The sequence below is a fragment of the Equus caballus genome, chromosome 1 (genome assembly GCF_041296265.1).
Source record: "Equus caballus isolate H_3958 breed thoroughbred chromosome 1, TB-T2T, whole genome shotgun sequence".
Classification (NCBI taxonomy): Eukaryota; Metazoa; Chordata; class Mammalia; order Perissodactyla; family Equidae; genus Equus; species Equus caballus.
Genome location: NC_091684.1, coordinates 104,255,218 through 104,279,303, shown reverse-complemented (window position 1 = coordinate 104,279,303; position 24,086 = coordinate 104,255,218). Strand labels below are relative to the sequence as shown.

General features: G+C 38.3%; 1 protein-coding gene across 5 annotated transcripts in view; it reads right to left on the bottom strand.

Annotated features, from left to right (window-relative positions):
- Window positions 1–2,612: 2,612 nt before the first annotated feature.
- The window catches only part of SEC11A (SEC11 homolog A, signal peptidase complex subunit), a 65,202-nt gene continuing 43,728 nt past the window's right edge, over window positions 2,613–24,086 (bottom strand). For 3 of the 5 annotated variants that reach the window (XM_005602764.4, XM_023649460.2, XM_070230633.1), the window contains 5 exons: window positions 20,233–20,342; window positions 15,114–15,263; window positions 9,256–9,375; window positions 3,347–3,404; window positions 2,613–3,138 (listed from right to left, as the gene is read on the bottom strand). In XM_005602764.4, the coding sequence (XP_005602821.1) occupies window positions 3,088–3,138; window positions 3,347–3,404; window positions 9,256–9,375; window positions 15,114–15,263; window positions 20,233–20,315 (462 nt within the window). In that variant the 5' untranslated portion in view covers window positions 20,316–20,342 and the 3' untranslated portion in view covers window positions 2,613–3,087. Of the gene's footprint in view, window positions 3,139–3,346; window positions 3,405–8,686; window positions 8,725–9,255; window positions 9,376–15,113; window positions 15,264–20,232; window positions 20,343–24,086 lie in introns of all 5 variants that reach the window. The other 2 variants (XM_070230642.1, XM_023649456.2) reach the window with 1 other exon arrangement.

Sequence of the window (24,086 nt, the reverse complement as noted above, 5' to 3'; positions counted from 1 at the left end):
TTCAGATTCAAGTTTGGCAAGACCAAGATAATGTACTTACTAAGTAACCGGAAAGTACAAATCACTTTAATGATTCATATGCTCTGCCCCAGAATAATAGCTCAACAATGATGCTCCCCTAAGTTACTGCCTCTGGTTCCAATGCATGATTGTACCAAACGTTTAGTGTGTGTTGCTAGATGCTACTGGGAAAACAGAGTGCAGCATCTGTAAAATGGGGCTCCTGCACTGGAGGAGCTTACAGTCTGAGGGGGGAACTTGAGGCCAGAGCCACAAACTTGGACAAATAGCATAAGGCTGCAAACACTGAGTGACAGAGGAAGAACAATTACTTTGTGAAGACAGTGAGACTCAGACAAGCAGAAAAAAGAGTATGAGATAATATAACTGAAAACACAGCAGTATAGCACAAGGATGCTTAATGTTAGTTGAATTCAAAGTTCGAACTTCACATGTAGGTGTTATATAGGGTAAACACAAAACTTATGGTCCAAGAAGAGACATTTCTTAGTTGAAAACTAAGGGGGATCTAAAACAGCCACAGACTGGCACAGTGCAGAGAACCTGGGACACAGAGTCACCTAAGCAACAGGGAGCCACTGACTATGTTTCTGGATTCAGGTAATGGTAATGAGAATGGAATGACAGGGGTAAATGTAGGCCTTACACGTGACTAAATATGGTGGGAAAATGAAAAATCTTTGTGAATACTCCTTCAACAAAAAAGTGGAACTTGGAGGGGAAGTTTGCAGGAATTGCTATGAGCTTAAGTTTAAGGATGGGACAATCAAGTGAAGTGTCCAGTGGGAACAGAGAGACATGGGACTGGAAGCGAGGACAGGCCTCTGGAAATAACTTGTAGAGACTCAACAGTTGGAGTAACGGGAGTGGATGAGTAACAGGCAAGAGATCATTCCATTATCGAATTCTCATTTGCAGTTTATCAATTCTCACACTCTTCAATTCCCTTCACTCACAATGGTTAAGCCCTCCCAACTTCCCACTTGTCCTGCCAAATCTCGAAGAGTTTATAATTCCATTTAAACACCAAATCAGACATGTCTGGCATTTCTTATATTTTCAAAGGGTTTGTAAAATACATATTTACTAGTAAAATCTCCCAGTTCTAAGTTTTAGCTTTTAGCACTAAAACTAGACAATATAAAAACTGGGAACGTAATACCTCTCTCCACAAATTAACTTTTTACTTTTGGCTAATACAGTGATTCAACTATTTTTAAATGATTTGATTACTTTTCAGAGAAATTTAGCTGTTGCTTCCAACTAGGGCATCCAGCAAAGGAGGCAAAACAGTAATTCCACAAAATTGGGTGTGAAAATATACGAGTGAGGAAAATAATGTTTTCCTCCCAATAAGTGTGTAAGGAGAAATCCGGACAGCCAAGTATGTAAGTGCAGGGATGGTGACACTCAGGCAGGCTAGGCTCACAAAGAACCCTGGATCCCAGCGTTGGCCAGCAAAGCACACTACTTCTCCCCTAATGTACTCCCAGAAAGGCTGATACGGAAACAGAGCCAGGACACTCACGAGGAGGAGCCGTTAACCCCTCCTCTCCGGGTGACTAGGAGGAAAAAATGGAGCAAGCAGCAATTTTCTGCCATTCCTCACCCAGAGGGCTACTTCAGCACTCTCCTTGGCTCAGGAGAAATGTAAGTACCAGAGAAGCCTCACAGACAGCTTCAAAGAAGCACTTGTTAGCAGTGACCTGCCAAGTTTCATCCTCTGTTGAGATCACTAAGAGCCTGTATCCAGAGGTGGAGGGCTAAAGCCTAGTTAATGGACTTAGGATGTACTCTTCTCTACAGGCGAGGGCTTTAGAAGAGGAACTGTCCCTACTCTCATTCCATTAGCATAAAAGTATGCACTGATATCCACCTCCGTTGAACAAATAATAGGAACTGTTCGTTTAACCCAACACAGATAACGTGCTCACTTTGAGATTTCACATTAATACAAGAAGAGATCAGAAACGAGAGTATTTTGTGCTTAAAATACATTGGCTTCCGCTACACTCCCTACTTCCTAAACTGTCTCCATATTAACAGAAGAAAAACACAACTGGGCTTTGCATTCACTACTTCAAACCTTGCCTTCTTTAAGACCGCATCAGAGCAAAGCCAAGCCAGGCACTTAAGAGAACAGGTTCAGGCAAATTAAGAGTTTAAAGACAACAAGTAGCATGCTTGCCCTCCGGCACCTTCCTCATGCCCCCTCCCGATGCTAAAATGCACTGCCATGGTGTAGGCAGGCTGAGAACGACTCAAGTGCAGAACAGGTTACGAGTCTTTACAGCCTAGTGAGATTTTCTCAACCTCTCAGCCACGCTAGCTGGGTAGACGCATCTGAGTCACGCCCTAGTGAAGAATCAATTTTACAACTAAAAGATTTCCTATGAACGTCAATGGCTACTTTTGCCTCACAAAAACAAAAACAAACAAACAAACAGAAAAACAGTTGTTAGTATTAGGACAACCTTTTTAGCTGAAGGACTGTTCACATCAAAGCCTTACCTCCCCAATGTGTGCTAAGAACAGCACAGGAAGGCAAATTTCAGAAGCTTTCCCGACAAACACAAGTCAGGGATAAGGGGTTCAATATGCAAAGTCTTTTATTTAAAATTTTGAAAAGTTAAGTCTTGTGATCACCTCAGTATATGCCATTCCCATTATAAGGAGAAATGACGGTTTTAAACTCGTGTAGAGCTGCATTTTCATGTACAGAACTCTGTAGGCACTTTAGAAGTGAAGCTTGGCTTCAAAATACAAACACTGGGGGCTTTGGCTCAATCTTTTAATATAAAAAATTCACTGATGTACAAAAATGTGAAAGTGTGACAATGACAACATATGAAATTCTGTGACTGAAAGTCCCCTTGAGTGCCCGCCGTGGCGCACGTGCACCAGCCCACACACATTCTGGCGTGGAAACATAAACTAACGCAAACCAGTGCTACCAAGAAGCGCCAACCGGTGTGTTCTCCATTCCACCAATCACAGACCGATAGCTACTCCAAACATTCAGTAACAGAAAGGACGGCATCTTCCAGGAACAGCAAGGCGGATTTGTTACTCACGATGGACCAGCACAAATAAACCGAGCAGAAAGAGTACTGCATACTAGAAAACAAACACAGAACCACAAGTCAGAGAAGTTTTTACAGGTTCACATGTCCTTACAGTTAATTAATAAACTGGCCTTTGTGACCATGATAAATTACTAAACTACCCAATTAGTCTTTAATCTTTTAACAGTAATCTATTTAACAGTTTCCAAAATTAAGCAAAAGATCACAATTTTAGTGAAGCATATAATTCAGGATCTTACCTTAAATTTAGGATAGTCATTCATGAGGATCGTCACAATCCCAATATAAGGAACAAATCTAAACAAACAAAAAATTGATCATCACAGAACGTCCTAAGTAGCTGTTATCATTTCCTGAACATTCTCAATATCTTCCATAGAATACTAATTTTCAGTTCACAAAGTCCACTTGTGTATACTGTCCTATTAGACCCTTTCAACAGCCCATGTGATAGGGAAGTTAGGAATATCGCCATTTTATAGATGAGGAAACAGAGGCTCATGCCCAAGGTTATATAGCTTCTGTGTGGCAGAACCAGTACCAGATCTGAGGTCTTAGACCTCTAGCTGGCAACTTTAATGCATTACATGCTGATTCAGTGCTAGGGGCTGGGTTTGTCATCAGAACCGCTGTCAATCTAGTTGGGAGCCAAGGCATACACAGCCAGAACGTTACAAGGTACTTCATGTTAAGTGTCCAAAAAGTGAGTATAAGAGCTCTATTATAGTACTTAAGATTTCACCACCCTCTCATTTTTTAACCACTGTAATCTGGCTTTGGCTCTTTTAATCCTGAAACTTTTTCTAGAACGGTTTTAATCACTGCACGCAGCAGACCAGTCTCAGTTCTCATCTTCCTTTACATCTCTGCAGCATTTGACTTTGATGACCACAAATTTGCCCTTGAAATCCCTTTCTCCTTGGTTTCTGTAACACACCACAAATTTATTCCTCCACCTAACTCTTGGCTGCTACACCTTTGTTTTTTTTTTTTTACTATCTCTTTCTTTCCTCTTGCCCCTAAAGTCTGTCCCCTCAAACTAGGTAAAACCACCTGTTCAATAATCTCACAGCACCTTATATATTTCCTTTGAAGTCTTCATCACAATTTTAATTATGTAATTAGTTGTATCACCAGCTGGCTAGTGCCTGTCTCCCCTACTAGACTCTAAGGTCTACAGGGGCAAAAACAATGCCAATCTCGTTCCCCACTGTATCCTCAAGGCCAAACATAATGCCTTGCACATGGTAGACATCCAGCAAACACTGCCTGATTCAAGTGTCAATGTCCAGGACGCTTCTTTTCTTTTTCCCTTAAGGATCTCATGTTCTCCCAGGACTTCAATTCTCCCCTCAATGCAAAAGATTCTTCAACATCATAAGAATTCAGGACAGAAAGAGAAAGTTGGCAGGGTACCATCAATGTGGTAAATGGCAGTTAGCAAATGTACCACTTTCTTCTTTTTCCTCCTCTTTTACTGCTGGACTCCAGAGTGGACAAGGTGATACTGTCCTAGAGAAGGGAGGTTGGGCTGAAGTGGAGATTGACCTTTGTGCACTTTAAAATAGCCCAGATACTTTTATTCAGGGCATTCACAACATTTGCACCATGCGAAAGGTGCACAAACAAATTACCTCCCACATAACACCTCCACCATCAAAGCCTTAGGCAAATTTGAAAAACAGAAATTTTGGCTTTAATGCATTTCACTTCCTTTAAAGAACTCCTCTTACTTCCTGTTCCCTGTCCTGCCACTCTCCCTTCTGGCAGCATTACTCAGACCCATCTCTCTCCCCATTCCCAAACTCCCATTCTAGAAGTTGATGTTTCTTAAAACCTAGACCTCCTTTGTCAGAATCACTTGGATAGCTTGTTAAAAATGCACATTGCTACATGTTCCCCAGACTTACTGAGTCAGAGCATTTCTGGAAGGTGGGGCCCAAATGGTGCTTCCGTACACTAAAGTACAAGAAGCACAGTTCTAGCAAGTGAGATGCATGGAACAGGCATGTGGTGACAAATAATATCCCCTCTCAGGGCCCATGCTTTGCTTTCAACCCCTGGAACATCTAAGAGCTGAAAAGTAAGTCACTACAGAAGGGCATAGCTAAGCTCCAGGAGGGTGGGTACAGGTTTTCTGCATTTTTAATACACATATTTTTCCTTTTTAATGTAATAACTTATTTCTTTTGTCTCATTGATAACACTTTCATAAAAGCAATAGCTTTCAATGAAGGTAGATTATCTCATTTAAGAATGCAAAGGCAAATGCCCCACAGTAAAACGTAGATTAAAAGCTATAAAGGAATCTGTGATTTCCATTAAAACAATATCAGGCTGCTAATTCTGGTCTGCTTATCAATCATTCAGCACGTAGAGACTTTCACTGTTACCTCCATGCAATGACATCTATGCTCAAAGAACCACATCCTTTGGCTCCCAATGATCACACAGTCTGCTTATGAATTATTCATGGAAACATTATTTTCCCTAAGGTTTTTCCTTGCCCAGCATAAGTGAAATGGAAGCAGCTTGATCTTTAGGAGTAATATAAGCAAAACGTACGGCTGCCAGAATATGACAGGCAGTCCAAAGTCAAACAACAGATTTAATTATCTGCACCACTCTCTCTCTCCATGGACAGAGACAGCAAAGAGCTGCTAATCAAGTGCACGATGCTGCCATCATCAGTTATCATAAATTTATATCAGATGTTCTTTTCCCCTACTCCGCTCACATAAACTCTGCTAAAGCAGAGCTGATAATGAGGTTTAAAATAAGTAAAACAAATGTCACCCATGAAGCCAACTCCAACACCAGCCTGTGCCAAGTCAACATCTAGAAGGCAGAGTAGGGATAAATACACGTCCCTGGGCGTTCCTGGGGTCAAAGTTGCTGCTAAGGAAGGAGCCTCAGAAGGAAGAACTATCTGCTGATGTTTTGGGAGAAAGTAATTTTGTCAGATGTCAAAAGAGGTCTATATCTGGGAAGTCCCAACTCTGGTTGGGATCACTACTTTTCTCCCACAATGATATGTTTCAAGTTAAGTAAAAAGTACATTTTCAAAGTCTCATCCATTAAATTGGTTTCAGTCAAGAGAGAGCACAATTCCGCTGCTCCTTCTTTATATTTTTATTCCTCTTTTCATTGTCAGTGTTCCTCACCTCCCTGGCCACCTGCGTCTTTCATCCCCTGTCCCCCGCCGCCCCCCGCCCCACGCCGCTGCTCTCTACTCTGCTTTGACCAACAGGTCCTCTTGTGTTTTCAACCTCCTCAGTTTAGAAAGAATCACCCCTACTAAATACTTAGCTGGCTCAGTATTAGTTTTATTTTCCAAAATTGTTCTTATTACATGGTACGACACGAACGAACCTGGAAAACGTTATGCTAGGTGAAAGAAGCCAGACACAGAAGACCACATATTGTAAGATTCTGTTTATATAAAATGCCCAGAACAGGCAATCCAGAGACAGAAAGTAGATTAGTGGTTGCTAGGGGCTGTGGGAAAAAGGGGATGGGGAATGACTGCAAATGAGTATGGAGTTTTCTTTTTAGGGTGTGGAACTGTTCTGGAATTATATAGTGGTAAGGGCTGCACAACCTTGTGAATACAATAAAACCCACTGATTGCACACTTTAAAATAGTAAATTTCATATCCCAATATATGTGAATAATACCCCAATAAAAATTTTTTAAACTTGTTTTTATTTATGGCCTTAGGCTTCAGTTTAAAATTTTTTAGTGTGCAGCTGCTTGAAAAAAAAATTTTTTTTTAATGCATAAAGATATTTGTACCACAGTCACAGACTGGTCTGCAGAAAAGCTCTACTCTTAAGGTTTGGGTACAGTCTGACTTTGAAATATCAGTTTAGTGTTTGACAAACACAATTTCCACAAAAGGAAGTGTGATGCCCCATTATGTGTCAAGGTAAGCGGTGGTATAATCAACGGAAAGTGAATTGGTACAGTTAAGATTCTGTGCTCTCGCTGTTCATGCCCCAGATGTTTATGCTTCACGGAAGTGAGCACCAGGCTATTACATTTTTTATTAAAAGCCACACAAAGGTCCATATTTTCAATGTTGGGATTTTAGAAACAACATTGTATATAGTTTGGGATTTTTCAAAAATTCTTCAGAAACACAAATTACCTGAGTGAAAGCCTGGCTCTCCTACCCTTTTGTGGGATAACGCATCTTTTCCCACGACAGGGGGCCAGAGTGAGCAGACAGGAGCTGCATTAAACACCTAAGCATCAAGATCCAGACAAAGGGACACTCTGTTATACTGATAGGAGTATAAATAAAACAGTATGGCAAAATTTGTCAAAAGCCTTGAAATATGCATGTTTCACCCAGTAATCCCACGTCTAAGAAGTGACTGTGAAGAAATGATTGGGCAGAGGACTGAGATTCATGTCACAAGGATGCTCATCATAACACTGTTCACAATGGAAAAAATGGAAACAATCAGAACATCCTACAATAGGAGATTGGCTAAATAAAAATATCCATACAGTGGAATAGAATACAGCTTTGAAAATAATGACATGCAGATAAATCTTTCGATTTGTAAAGATACTAATAACTTTGAGGAATGAAAAAAGATATAAACAGTGTGACCACTCTCTCCCCATAGATAAAAGGTGTCCCTGTATGTATACACATATATATTAATAGCTGCATCTTTATACATAAAGGCTAAAAGAACATAAACCAAAAAGTTAAATATTCATGGAGAGGGAGGGGAAGGAGAGAAGTGACGCTGCTTTTTGATGATTGCTGTTTTCTTATGTTTCTACATGAATCTGTACATTTACAATTAAAGGAAAAACATGGACTCAAAGAAGTTGATAAGTTTGAATAACTATATTAGCAGCATCTTGAGAAATGAGGGAGATGGGGACTATAATTTCTCCAAGGCACTGATAATCTAATTTAGATTATAAAAGTATGTTTAGCTCCATGACAGAAAATGCAGTGCCCTTGAACTGTAGGCATGCACAGAAAACCAGCTCTGCAGGAGACAAAACACACTGGTGCTTGCTCTGCTCTGCTCTGATCCCTGTGGCCCCGAAATGAGTGTCTCTCATGCTGTAACTGAGGCAGGCTTCACTTAATGACTCACATTGACTTCTCTAAGGGACAGAGTCTCAGGGTGGTGGCCCGTGTGCTAGCGTAATCACTCTGAATCCACAGTGTCTCTTCTAGGTCAGCAGGGGCAGATGTTCTGACAGTGGTAAGAGTACCAGGTGGCATCTAAATAGCGAGAATCAGCAGCTACTCATTTCAGAAGTGTTATGCCAGTAATTCTGGTGTGATGGTTAAGAGGGTGGACTCCGGAGTCAGCCAGCTTACCATCAGTGTGACCTTAGATAAGCAACCTAATTCGTCTGTGTTTCCTCATCTGTAGAATGGAAATATTAGGGTTGTTCTGAGGTTAAAATGAGGTAATACTTGTAAAGCACTTAGAATGAGTCTCTGGCACACAGTACGCCCTAATGAATGTGAGTTATTGTTAATACTATTAATAACATGAAGGTAGTAACAATCCCATACTTCCTCATACCAATAACTTACAATTCCTGTCCTCCACTGATCTGTTCTCCTGATAAAATCTGAAATAAACAGGCTTAATATAACTTTTTAATTTAATTTGACCTCAATAATTTCAAGACTAGAAATAAAACAGTATGGAATAAACTAACATGACAAAGTTAATTTAGATGAACACTTTAAGTTGTTGACTTAGTAACTACTTAAGAACTGTAAGTTTCATGAAACAGGATTAATACTGCTCTGGATCCCCAGAGCCAAGCACAGCACAGACATTAGAGCACATGGAAGGTGCCCAATAACATTTCTTAAATGAACTAAATAAACAAATGAGTTTTTAAAATTGTAACTCCAATTCCATCTCATCATTAACATTCTATTCTTTATTGCACCCCATTTCCTCCCCTCTGGAACAGTATCCGTGAAGTTTCAGATGCATTTTAAGATGCGTACTTTTCTAAAGGACACAAGGTCACTTGGTAGAACCAGGACCAAACCATTATGTTCAATTGTGGATGACCAGACTACATGACTGAGAGAGCCATGTTTCAAGTGACCTGAAAAGCTCAGGAAATGCTCCCCTTTATACTTACCCCCTCGCTCTCCCTACAACATCTTTTTTCTCTAGCCAATGTTGTCCTTGTTTATAGAGGCCTCGGTCATCAACTGCATTATTATCTCCTTTGGTCAAAAACTTGATATGTCCATTTTGCCTTAAAAGAACAAGGGAAAGCCAAGTCATCAAACACCTTCATGCCATTTGAAAGCACAAAATTTGCTCTTATTAACCAAAAATTCCTGTGGAACTGTGATATTTTATCATCATTCCTAATATCAAAATTACTTATTTAGCTAAAAGGATGTTCACAGCTGTGCTGTTTATAATAGGGAAAAACTGGAAACAGGCTAAAAGTCTAACACTCAGGAGTTGAAATACTATGCAAACATTAAGGATGATATTATAGAAGAATAGTTAATGGCACTGGAAGATTATACAAATTTTATTAAGAAAAGATTACAAAGTAGCATATACAGTATGATCTCATTTTTATATTAAAATAAACACAAACCACCAATTTTCTGGAAATACAAAGAGCAAAGGGTATAATCCTACCTCATAGAATATAATTGGCAAAATGAAGACTATGGGAAACTACAGAAAGACCCAGTTTCTTCAACCAATAAGTTGCAAGGAACAAAGAAAGTTGGAGAAGGAATTTACAGATTAAATACAAGAGATTATAAAGCCAGATCAGCCAATCGCAACTGAGAACCTTACTTGAATCTGGATTCAAACAAACTGTCAAAAAAATTACGACACAACTGGGAATTTGAACAAAGACTGGAAACTAATGATATAAAGGAATGAGTGTTCACTTTTTTTAGGTGTAATTCTAATTGTAATCATGCTTTTTAAAAGCTCATTGCCTATTTTATAGATATTTCCTGAAATACATACGACATAACATATCTAGGATTGATTCAAAAGAATACAGGCAGGAGGGCAGGAAGAGGTGGTAGCGTAGGTGGGGCAGAACTGGCTGGAGATTAATAACTACTGGGACTGGGTGATAGGTACATGGCAGTTCTTTATACAGTTTTGCCTATTTTTGTGCATATTAGAAATTCTCCATTTTAAAAAATAAAAGCAAAGAAAAAAGATATTAAACAATATCTAAAATGATAGACCAAGGTGTAAATAGCAGCTATCTATGGCTTTCTTTATAATTTTTTCTTCAGCAAACACACACAGCTTTTACACACCAGGGTTTATAAGGACAGCATCTTACTTGATCAGAAAATTACTAGTTTAATCATACTAAAGAACCATGAGGTCTCTAATAATTTTAAAATTTAATTGAACGCAAAGTACTTTTTACAGTTGATAAAGACTATCTTAAAACTACTTCAAGTGAGTTTGGGTTAACCACTACCCTAAAAAGAAAAAATCAGCTTCAGACTGCCACTGACTAATATCTACTTAGATTCTAAGCCAGAAACTGGTTCACTAGACACTAAATCTGCAGATGAAACTAAATTGAGAGGTGTTGCAAACACCAAAAACACTTAAGTGCAAACAGTCACTCTTAAAAATTAGATTCCAATTAGAAAAAAATGCAAATATATACAGAGAAAAATAATCTGTAGCTGACAACTTGGTAAGTGAAAGAATGTCTGAAAAGTCTGGGAGGGTGAAAGAGGACAGGTGCTAACAGGGGCTAGCTGCAAGGGTGAAAGTCAGGAGCAGCAGGAAGAAGAGTCAATTCAACCAGGAAAATAACAGCAATCCTACAGAGGCTGAAGAATCAAGTCAGATATGAGGAGAGAAAAGCTGGGAAATGGGAAACCCCCCAGGAAAGGAAAGGGCTGCTACAGGAGATGTGGTTATTCCCAAAGATGTGATTTGCCAACAAAACAAGCCAACAAACAGACCCCATTCCCCTCTCTGGAATGTAATCAGGAGACTACTACAGCTGTTTGAAAAAGCACAGGTCCCAGGGCCGGCCCTGTGGCATAGTGGTTAAGTTCAGTGCACTCTGCTTCAACAGCCAAAGTTCAGTTTCCAGGTGTGGACCTACACCACTCATTGGTGGCCATGCTGTGGTGGTGACCCACATACAAAATAGAGGAAGACTGGCAACAGATGTTAGCTCAGGGCAAACCTTCCTTAAGCAAAAAGAGGAAGATTGGCAACAGATGTTAGGTCCAGGCCAACCTTCCTCAGGGAGGGAAAAGAAAGCATAGGTCTCCATCTCCTTTATGTACTTTATAGTGTAACAAGTATTACTGATGGCAACCAGTTCCTATTAGACTTACTACTAAGACCTACTCCAGGATTCATAACTCACAGGCCCAAAATACTGATTGACGACACACTTATACAGGACTTTTCCCTGGCTAGCACAGGGACCAATTATTTAACATCTACTTTCAAGGAGCTCAAAGTACTTATAACTTAATTCACCTATCATAATACTGTGATGTTAGGAGGGAGGAGACAATCATTTTATAAAAATGGGTGCAAAATAATATATCTATCTGCATAGAAAAAGCAAAGCTAAGGACTAAGCCACCCTGATGGTGAAATTTCTCTTTCCAAATACTTGATTGCTTGCCAGTATCCAGTATCATCACCTCCTACAGGCCAAACTTACTAAACACATATTAGAGTAGGCTATAAAATAAGATAAAGTAAGAGTTTATGTGTGGGGAAAATATAAGTATTAAGAAGAGCTGACTAAAAGGCCAATATGAGGAGCTATCCAAGAGAATTAAGTCAACTGATAACATTTAAAAACAATCTCACCTTCTAAATTAAAAAAACAAACTTCATTATCTCCTAGCTCTCTCCTAACTCATCTATTTTGGAAGAAAATGGAAAATAAGAGAATAGGTAAGGGGGGAGGATTCAGAGAAGAGACTTCTCGCTGTTTGCCACAATACATACAACCTTGCCTGTATTCCTATCTCATATCCCTCATGTAGCAGTGAGGAATAATGATTCTCCTTTTTTTACTTAATTAAAAATATGGTAACTATAATAAGTGCAACATAGTTGTGTCTTTTTAAAAAACAATGCCAACCACTTTCTCTCAATTTACTGTTGTCCCCAAATACTAGAAGTTTCTCCATGTTTCTGACAAGGGAATTTTGCTTGAGCTCAGCAGCATGTTAGAGACGAGCTCTGGATTGCGTGTGCTTTTCCACTGCCTCGTCAGACAGTTCAGTCCACATAATTGGCGTCATCTGGAGAACAGGTGGGACCAGGCAAATGACTACACCGAGCACAAAGAACAGGTTCCAATTCACAGATCCATTACCATTAGATTAAGCAGTACTTGGCATGCTGATTTTTCAGTTCAGGGATTCTTTGCATATGAGGCAATACCAGGTATACTCTACCATATGTTTCTGATATAATCACATTACAAAATAAGATTGAGTAGATCCCAGTGTTATTTGGGGGAAAAAAAAATCTATGTTTAAAAAACAAAAAGAGAATCACCCAAAATTTAACATTACCTCTGGGTACTAGGACTACATGTGATTTTGTTTTCTGTATTTTCCAAGAACACACATGTAATAAGAATGTTTACAAGACGGAGATTCAATAAATGAAAAAAGAGCTTTATATGATGTTTATAAATTTATAAAGGTACATTACATCAGAAGCAGGTGGTGAAGGAAAGGAGGGATGGGACAAAAGAGAGAGGCCAGTTCAACAGTTCCTACCTCTATTCCTCTTAAAGCTCAAGATTTTATTTCTTAAAACAAGGTTCAAACGAGAAATGAACAACAGTGCAAAAACCAGGCTGAAAACGTTCAGGACACATTTACTACAAAAACTTAATTCATTTTTGTTGCCCTTTGGTCTCATATTTAAGAACAATGTTAATACTATTAAATCAAATGATTATTACAATCAGGTATTTTAGTCTCCCCAAAAGAAAAAAGGAAATTGGAAACTTCATTATATATATTTTTTTCTTCTTTAAAGCCCCCCAGTGCACAGTTGTATCTTCTAGTTGTGGGTCCATCTAGTTTGTAGCATGTGGGACACCACCTCAGCATGGCTTGACGAGTGGTGGTAGGTCCGCGCCCAGGATCTGAACCAGCGAAACCCTGGGCTGCCAAAGCAGAGCGCGTGAACTTAACCACTCGGCCAACGGATCTGCCCCTGAAGTTTCATTATATTAATAGGATCTGTTATCTAAACAGGGCTGCAAGTTGAAGGCATCTCAAGAATCTAAAATAAATCAGCAAAACTCCAGATTACAAGTACCACACACCTTAAAATACTCAGAATGCTGTTGAAAATTGTTTTTAAAATGTAAGGGATCTGTCATTGATAGGGTATCTGTTAATGAACCTGCCCTCAAACAAGAGGAACTGTTTTAAAATGAAAAATTCACTCAATTTCACACATGAAAATGGACAACTTCTGCCGCACTCAAAGCAAGGCCTGTTTTAATTTGATTTTCTCCGATTCAGGGGATTCAGGGGAAAGTTAGTTCTGTTTTGTTCACAACAGGCAGCACTAAGAACAAACACAAACCCACTGTGAGAATCTGCAAAACACTACCTGTACTGAATAAGCCTTCACAATTCCAAAATAAACTTCTAAAACAATTAAGTTCTTCCTTCCTAGTCAATAATAGAATGTCATTTAAAAACTATAATCTTTCGGGGCCAGCCCGGTGGTACAGCAGTTAAGTTCACACGTTCCGCTTCTCAGCGGCCCAGGGTTTGCCGGTTCAGATCCCGGGTGTGGACATGGCACTGCTTGGCAAAAGCCATGCTGTGGTAGGTGTCCCACGTATAAAGCAGGGGAAGATGAGCATGGGTGTTAGCTCAGGGCCAGGCTTCCTCAGCAAAAAGAGGAAGATTGGCAGTAGTTAGCTCAGGGCTAATCTTCCTCAAAAAAAAATATAAATAAATAAATAATTAAAAAATAAATAAAAATTATAATCTTTCAAAATATATACTGAGGTCCGGAAAAAAAGAGCAGTCAGATCTTTATTTCATAAATGAAGAAAGAACGCTTCTAAAATAGAATGTTTGCAGGGATTTTAAAAAAGCAACAGCTGACAGTTGCCTCTTCTTCAAGTGGAGAAAATAAAATACTTCAGAGGGTGGTAAGAAGAAGATAGTATTTATTTAGGGCTTCATCATACTCAAATCACCCCCACGGTTTCACTCGCGCTCTCTGTGTCCTCCAGGACGCCTCCCTTTTCCTTCATTTCTTTCCTTCCCTTCTGCAAATTTTCCAAACCTAGAAATACCATAGCTTTGGAAGGGAGGGGTGAGGAATATGCAGTAGGACAGGGGAGCACAGGCTTGGAGCTCAGAGGTCTCATGATTCATCTTCCTGAACTCTTTATATTACAGATAAGGAAACAAACCCAGAGGTAAAAGCTTTTCCTCACTGTTATGCCCCACCTTCACCCCCAGGTGACTCTCAAGGTTTTACATATGTCCTTTCCAATTCTAAAAGGCAAGAGACTATATTTAAAAGAGTAACTTAAGATTTGAGAAATTTTCTTTGGAATTTACAAGTTGATAAATGATTCTTATTTGAAATGTCTGTTACAATGCCTTAAAGATCTTTTTTTTTGGAAAGATTAAGGCTACCTCATCCATTATATCAGAAGATTTTACTTTTATTTAGGATCAATCTTTATGTCATGTCTTTTTGGGGGTTATATACTGGGTTACTGATTTAGTGGGAAAGCAATAGGAAACCAAGAAAAACCTTCAGGGATATAAATAAATTAATAACTATTTGGTTTTCCGAATGTTCACCAAACCTTCAGACATTCATAAAAATGGATTGGAAGAGGGACCTAGGAGTTCCCCACCCTTTCTTAATCTTTAGGTTATCAAAATTAAATACTGTAAAAAATAAAGCATAAAAATATTTTAAAACAGAGAAGATATAGTTTGCACATACTTTTCATGAATCTTCAAGACTCGGTGAACTATAGGAATCTCTCTCCCTTCTATCCGGAAAACAACAATTTCTCCCACTCGTATGGGATCTTCAACTCGATTTGTTAGAAAGAGAAGATCTCCTCTATGAAATGCAGGTTCCATGCTGCCACTGGGAGGGAAAGAAGAATATAAGAGTAAAAAGAAAGCCTGAGATTAAATTTACTTTCAAAATTAGATATTCCACAAAACAATCAAAAGTATCACCTTTGGAGTATATGAGATACCTTAACAAATATATCAGCATAAATGTGTACTGTTCTCTAAATATGGTTTCCTCAGACTGAGTTATATTAAAGTTTTCTTTAGTTATTAGCTTTCACTAACTAGTTCCATTTCAAGCATTACTATTCAAAGGAGCTTAAATTTTGAAAAGGGCAATGTTACTAAATTCCTTAACCTTTTAAAATTTCAAGTGACAAATAGAATATAAAAGAATGAACTTTATAGTCACTGCCCTTATTCTCACTTCATCTGAAAACGCTAAACATATTCAAATATTCAAATGAGAGCTGGATCATCATCTTCTGCCATTTACAAAGATACAGACCAAGATGACCTTATAGTTTCAACCCATTAAGAAGGAAAAACAGCTCCTCAAGTCAAAGAATAGTCAGCTACGGAGATAATGCTTGTGCTACCACTTTAATTATTTATTTATTTTTAAAGGAGAAACAAGAAAGAAACCCAAGGACAAGAGCAGACATTCTTGCCTAAGAATTTCAGAAATGAGAAAAGGATTCAATTCCATGGTAATTAGTGAGGACAAACTTCTACAGTGTCATCTCACCTCTCACCTGTTCTACCTTATACCAAGTACTTCAAAGGTCTAAGATATTTGCACTATTTAATGAATTTTTTCTTTCTATGAAGAAGTAACCCATCAGTACTATTTTCAGAAACTCAAGCTCCAGTTTTCAGTTACAGTAGATTTAGTAAGAAGAAAATGGATCGACAGGGAATAAAATTCAATACAGAATAACTACAAAGTGCAAACACTTCTGTTTGAAGACTTTGGTCCTTCTACATAAGGGAATATGGCAGTGGTTCCCAAACTTTTTTTTTTTTTTTTAAGATTGGCACCTGAGCTAACAACTGTTGCCAATCTTTTTTTTCCTGCTTTTTCTCCCCAAATCTCCCCAGTACATAGTTGTATATTTTAGTTATGGGTCCTTCTAGTTGTGGCATGTGGGATGCCACTTCAACATGGCCTGATGAGCAGTGTCATGTCCACACCCAGGATCCAAAGCAGCGAAACCCTGGGCTGCCAAAGCGGAGTGTGCCAACTTCACCACTCAGCCACAGGGCAGGCCCTGGCTCCTAAACTTTGCTGCACGTTACAATGACCTGGGGAACTTTTAAAAAAATCCCACTGCTAAGGTCATATCTCAAACCATTTAAAGTTTTTTCTTTCCTTCTCCCCAAATCCTCCCAGTACACAGTTGTATATTCTAGTTGTGGGTCCTTCTAGTTGTGGCATGTGGGATGTTGCCTCAGTATGGCTTGACAAATGGTGCTAGGTCCATGGCCAGGATCCGAACTGGGGAAAGCCTGGCCCGCTGAAGTGGAGCACACGAACTTAACCACTTGGCCATGGAGCCGGCCCTCAATCCATTTAAATTAGAATATCTGGGGATGGGAGGCAGGCGTCAGTATTTTGTAAAGATCCCAGGTGATTCTAATATATATCAAAATTTGGGAACCACAAGGAACATGGATTTTCAGTATATATTTATTCTTAAAACTTTTGCTAAAGTTCCTCATGGGGCAAAGAGTTCCCTTTTACAGAAAGTGATCCGAAGGAAGACAGGATGTGTTTGGTGAAAATATCATAGAAGTTATCCTAGATATGTAGTTTTCAAGTTTTTACTTTGATGGATTTATTAAAATCAGTGACATCCTTTGTTCAAATAAAACCTTGTTTGAAAATTATATAAATAAAACAGGTAAAAGCTGAGTTGCTCTGGTTGAATGACTCTTCTTTATGAGCACTTATTGTATGCGAAGTGCTATTCTAAGTTTTTGGGGTTTTTTAAACAATTTTCAGAACAACTCTATGATGTAGGTACTATTATTAACGCAACTTTATGGATAAGGAAACCGAGGCTTAGAAAGCCCTAAAGTTATAAATCAAAAAAATGACAAAGGTGAGATTTGCACCAAAGATGTACAGCAGGATCCACTCTCTCTGTGCTAAAGTGCCTCCGAGCCACTCAAGAATTTTAAGCATGGAGTATCATAATCATACTTGCATTTAAGAAACACCAAGTCAAAAGTTAGAGTATATAGAAGACATTCAAATATTTATTGAATTAATAAGTAAACTGGAAAAGATAAAAAGTAGATTGGGAGACCAGTTCTCCAGGCTATTACTTATAATTAAATACTTGGCAACTATTAAAAGTGTTATTAAAAACATGAAAACAGGAGAATAAGGGGAAAAAATTGAGAAAAGGATGCACGAATAGAATTACTTCAATTACGTAAGAAATAATATACCTGAAAAAAGAGACTAAAATATTAATAGTGATTACATCCCAGAGCTATGGGTAACTTAGTTTCATCTAGATTTTTTGTGTGATTTCAACATTTCATATAACGAAAATATATTATCTTTTTTCTGATTATAAAAGCATTTTTTTAAAGGTCACTATAGCAGCCTAGGCAGGAAATGATGAGGGCTTGAAACAGAACAGCAGGGAGAACAACTATAAAAGGGTAGAATAGAGAGAGGGAAAATAACAAATCTGATGGCCAATTGGATACGACACAAGAGGGGATCAAAAACAACTCCTGGATTTTTAACACTGGCAACTGAGCGGATGGCAGTGACAGTCACAGAAATAGGAGAAAGAACAGGTTTTGTGGGAAAGGGAGATAAATTTCACTTTCATTACATGGAGTTTCAAGTACCTAGTCAACATCCAGATGGAGATGTTCAGTGTAGGGTGAAAACAAGAGTCTAGACTTCAGGGAAGAAAGTTGGATGAGAAAGAAAAAGATTTAAATGTTCAGATATAGATGGCAATCAAAAACAGATAAAAGTGTGTAGTGAGAGGACCGTTAAATAAACCAGGGGAAAATTTTTAAACATTAAATAACTATTAGTAAACATTATTATCTGATTAAACTATACTTTTAAATTTAATACACCAATCATGGTAAATTTTATAAGATATATACAAACCATTTAAATATTTTTAAACTGACTTCAGTTATATAAAGAGGAAAAAACCAGTTTTGAATGTTCCCCGAAACTTCAGTTAATAAAATAAATAATAAGAAAGTATTTGTCTTTACCCCCAATGGCTTCACAGAAGTCCTAAAAGCAGATTCTCAGGTGGCCTGAGTCCTCTGAGGCATATTTGGTTCCAGGGAAAAATTAGATCCCTTGAAGTTACAAGAAACCCTAGCCAGGCAACACCTACTTGGCCACCCAATCACGTAAATTACCTTTCTTTAAGGACTGTTCCTTCCAGGCTTGACCAAATTCTCTTCTAATATGTCCTGGTCTCTCAAGTTCTTTTTTTTATTCCACACTGGCAATCAGAAAAGCTTAGTATATAAACAACCTACCTACCAAATAACTTAGCCAAATACCACTTTTAAATCCCAACTGATATCACAAATTTTCCAGCTATAGCAAATTGGACTATTTTCAGGACTATCCATGTGTTGAGCAGATCCTTAGTCTAGTCCCCTGCTCACTCCAACACCCCCAGTTTAAAGGTCATTAGATTGTCCATAAACATCTCCACTGAAGGGAACTCAATCTGAAACAATCCCAGAAGAATCACCAAAAGCCCTCCTGGACCCTCGCTCCATACCTTTCCCCAAAGCGCCAATTAGTGTGGCTTCTCCTTCTGTTAAGGTTCAAACACTTCACAAACTGAAGCTCTCCACTGAACTCAAGACTGTCTGAGAACTCAGGGCCACATAATTTTAGAATGGGAAAGGTCTTCTGACATCATCTAGGTCTACACTTCATTCTATAGATGAGCAAACTATGGTTCAGTGAATAGGGGGCTTGCCCAAGGCTATAGTTAGACATGAAACAGCTAGAGACCCAAGTCTCTATTCTCCCAGAGCAGTACATTATTCATGCTTTCCTAGCTAATAAAATCCACACATTTCTTTGGATCTCTAAAATTACAGTCGAATTTGATCATTAATAAAGACAGAACTAAGGTATGAGTAACAGTACAAGTAAGGTACAAGACACTGTAGATCCAGTGCCTCCAATCACTTGTTACTGGAAGTATATCCTAGTAATGACAAAGAAGGAGTCAAATTCATCTTGTCAAGAGTAATGTACTATTATCCAGACTCTAGGTAACGTTAATGATTGCATTTATTTTATATTTACACTCTATTATCTCCAGAAAAGACTTGAGACAGCTTACATAATTAAGCCCAAAATAAGACAGAACTATAATGATTCAATTAAATAACCAAGTGGTAATTATCCAAAAATGAGCTACTAAATTAGGTTTTTAAATCACTAAGAGTATGAGTACCAGATTAGGGAAGAAAATTTGGTGGAGAAAAAATTCAGCATTATTTGTCACTTTAAGAGATGGCATTAATATCTTTCAAAACTCCTGAAGTCTATTTAGAAGTGATATTTAAAGGTCAGCAGGAAACATGGAAATAATTAGTGATGCTTCTGCAGAAAATGAACATGCTGCAGAAAAACTCAATTCATGGAGATGATATATAATCTAACAAACAAACAACTAAATATCAATCCTGATGTATCAAAGCAAAGTGTGTAAGAAAACAGAAGAATTTCTGGAAAATAAAGTACATTGAAAGACTTTCTTAAGAGACGTGCCAAAAATAAAGCTCATATAGTAAACATTTTATAGAAAAGTCATGAGCCCTTTGGGGTCTGAAAGGAAAGTGCCTAACAAGGTTGAGAATTTCTCACAATTGAGAAATAGCAACTAATTTTCTTCCAGGCCCTCTTCTGGGAAAGATTAGATTATAAAGGAATGATACAACAGTTGTTCAATATCTCAATTTTTCTCCCAAGTAATGCCAGGCAATTCCATGCTTTGAAAAGAAAAATTAATTGTTACCTGAGCACCACTACAATTGGACTTTCACTTCCAGTTATGACCATTAATCCCTTCCAGATCATTAGTGCCGAGGAGACAATCATTCCAAAATTTAGGACTTGATAATAGAGCTGTAAGAACAAAAGAGAAGAGATCAGATCCATAATTATCCCCACCAAGAAAGCAACTGAGAGTAGTAACAACTTAAAGTTTCAAGTAGCCCTATTAGGACAGCTGACGTTCTGAGACACTCTGTAAAATGCTGTACTAATCCCACCATCGGCATCCCGGAAGAGCCCTCCTTCTCTCGCCCAAAGTATCCCGCTCCATTTTGTTTGTTAAACGTGTTATATTTATATAATAACTTATAATTTTCAGAACCTGCCACATAAGTTGTTTTATGTGGGCTTTACAACCATTCAGCTTAAATTCAATCACACCCATGATACATACCAGCCAAGAGGAATATACCTCCACTTCTGAACTCGAGTACTTACTTTTCTACAACACTTATCCTTTGATAATCATCGGCTATTCAATGACTTTTAACTCCACCCCTCATTTTATAGTTGAGGAAATTTAGTCTCAGAGAGAGGAAATGACTGCCAAAGTCATACAGCTTGTCAGTCACAAAGTTAGGACTTGAAGGCCAGCCTTCTGTCTTACTAAATTTCCACTACTCAACAAACTAAAATTCTGTGGCATGAATAACCAGATACAATACCAGAAAGCCATTTCAAGTGAGGGAAATAATGTGAGCTAATTGTGTTGGTCTAAGGGTGGACCATGGGTAAAAATAAAGAGGATGACTGGACACCATGGCAGAGAGGTCAAGGAATGAAAAGACGGTGCTGGAGAGCACTGGAAGAAATGTGCAAAAGCATGTTAAGCTCAGATATGGAGAGCCTTGTATGTACGACTGAAAATGCGGAACTGAAAAGACATTCATAAAATGTTGTAAAGTGAAAAAAACAAGTTTCAAAAATATGTACGAGTAAGGTCATTCTTGTTATTTTAAAAAATATATGTGCATGTGGACATTCTGCAAGACAACTGTTCTAGTCTTCAAAAGTTCAATGTCATGAAAATAAAGGTGAGAGATTGTTCTAGATTAAAAAGGACTAAAGAGATATAACAACCAAATGTAATGCACAAACTCTGACTGAATCTTGGTTTAAAAGAACAAAATGGATATAAGAAAAAATCCCAACTATAAAAGACATTTTGGGCTCAATTGAGGAAACTCAATATGACAAATTTTTTGTGGGTGTGAGGAAGATTGTCCCTGGGCTAACATCCATGCCAGTCTTCGACTTTGCATGTGGGACTCCACCACAGCATGGTTTGATGAGCAGTGTGTAGGTCTGTGCCTGGGATTAGAACCTGAACCCTGGCTGCTAAAGCAGAGCACACACACCCAACCACTACTGGGCCAGCCCCTGTCTTAAATACTAAATGATACTAGAAAACTAGGGTTAATTTTCTTAGGTGTGACAATACTATGGGGGTTATGTAGGACCCTGTCCTTATTCGTAGGAGATGTGTGCTAGTAGGAGTCAGCTAGCAGTAGTAGGTAGGGATGAACTGTCATATCTGCAACTCGCTTCATGTGAGTCAGAAAAAAATTTATATATATGCACACACACATAATTACATATAGAGCAAATATGGCAAAATGTTAACAATTGTTGAAGCTATGTGGTAGCTTACAGGTGTTTGCTGTACTACTCTCAATTTTTTTTTAGCTTTATTGAGGTATAACTGATGCATAAAATTCTAAGATATTTAAAGCATACAACGTGATGATCTAATATACGTATCCTTTGTGAAAGAATTCCAACGGATTCATTAACACATCCAACACCTCACATATTTATCTTTTTGAGTGTGTGTAAGATCTTTCAATTTTTCTTAAAAATTAAAAAAAGAAGTATAGGGGCTGGCCCCGTGGCCGAGCGGTTAAGTTCGCGCGCTCCGCTGCAGGCGCCCCAGTGTTTTGTTGGTTCGGATCCTGGGCGCGGACATGACACTGCTCATCAAACCACGCTGGGGCAGCGTCCCACATGCCACAACTAGAAGGACCCACAACGAAGAGTATACAACTATGTACTGGGGGGCTTTGGGGAGAAAAAGGAAAAAAAAAATAAAATCTTTTAAAAAAATTAAAAAAATTTAAAAAAGAAGTATAGAAATAACTGGAAGAGAATAAACTAAATATGTCAGTGGTTACATCTGGGGCTATAACACTACGCAATATTGTTTCATCTTGTTTACTCGTATTTTCTACTTTTTTCCTTTTTAAATTAATTTTTATTTCCCTTGAAATATTATATACACATAGAGCTAAGAGATACATGTGAGAAAAACCAGCAATATCCTGGTGACGGCAGGCCAACTCCAGCAATCATTTTTGTGTCTTTTAGCTACTTCTTCTGGTATTTACTCTCATCCTTTTAAAAACTAATTGCTTCTCTTGTTTCCATAAATTTGGAACATCATCTATTAACTACCTATCATGATGAGGATTTTAGCGCTCTCAGACCATTTTCTGTTTGTGTTCGCTACAGTAATTACCTGTCTTTCCTATATATTTTTTTGAAAAGTTTCAAGTTGCATCTTCTTATAAATGCATAGGTAATCTCTGGAAGGATACCCAAGAAACTGGGGACAGTGGCTGCCTCTGGGAAAAGGAACTGAAAGTCGAGGTGGAAGGAGGATACTTTCCAATATATATGTTGCATGTTTTTAAAGTTCTTACTAAGTGCAAGTATCACCTTTTCAAAAATAAGTTGTTTAGGTTTGTTTTCTTAAGTCCATATTAACGGCCAGAACATTATCTTTCTGGCATTCCAACGAAGTATGACACACTCTATCAATATAATTAATGTCACCCACAAAGGAAGAAAGAAACTATGGGTATTTTCTAACAGACTCTATTTCTAACAAATAGTTGCTATTCTTTGAGTAATGGAGTAATATGAGCATACAGGTATAATCTGAAACCCAGTTTAATACTTCTATTTATAGGTGAGGAAACTGAGGCACAGAGAGGCTAAGCAGTGCACTCATGGCTGCACAGCTAGTGGCAGGCAGAGTAATAACTGCTAGAACTGAGGTCTCCTAAATTCCACCTCTTTAAGATGGCAGCTTTAAAAAAAAAAACTTTTTATTCAGAAGACAGAGTTAAGGAAATGGAGTGGGAGAGGCTAGAAGTAGGAAAACTAGCTTCTAAGAAGTAATTATGGTCAACCAGTGGATGAGCAGTCAGCAATTCAGCTAAAGGTTCTATTTTCCAAACTTTCCAAGCTAAAAAACTGACCTACAGTACTGATTAGGACAATAGATTCCGGGCTCCAATCCAGAATCTTTGAGGGAGGCGCTGTGGGGTTCCATGGAAACTATACACTATAGTTCCATGATCCCTTATTTAAAACCTTTGGGGGTCAGATGTTTCATAATTCAAAATTGGCTAATTTTGAAAAAGTAATACCAGCATGTACCATGTATTATCTGACACCCCTAGCAGGGTCTATGACAATGTCCCATTATCAAGTATATTGATATTTCTGCAGCAAAACATAAAAAAGTTCACACTGAAATAAAAACTAAAAATAGCCATGTCAGTCAGTTCAAGTTTGTTTTGTTGAGGAAAATCTTTCCATTTTCAGAAGGGCACAGATGTAAGGAGTGGCAGAACAGGTGTGGGATATCCAATAACCGTTCTTTAAAAGAAGAATGAGGGACCAGCCTGGTGGCCGAGTGGTTAAGTTTGTGGGCTCCACTTCAGCAGCCAAGGGTTTTGCCGGTTCTGATCCTGGGCGCGCACCCAGCACTACTCATCAAGTCATTCTGAGGATTCATCCCACATAGCAGAG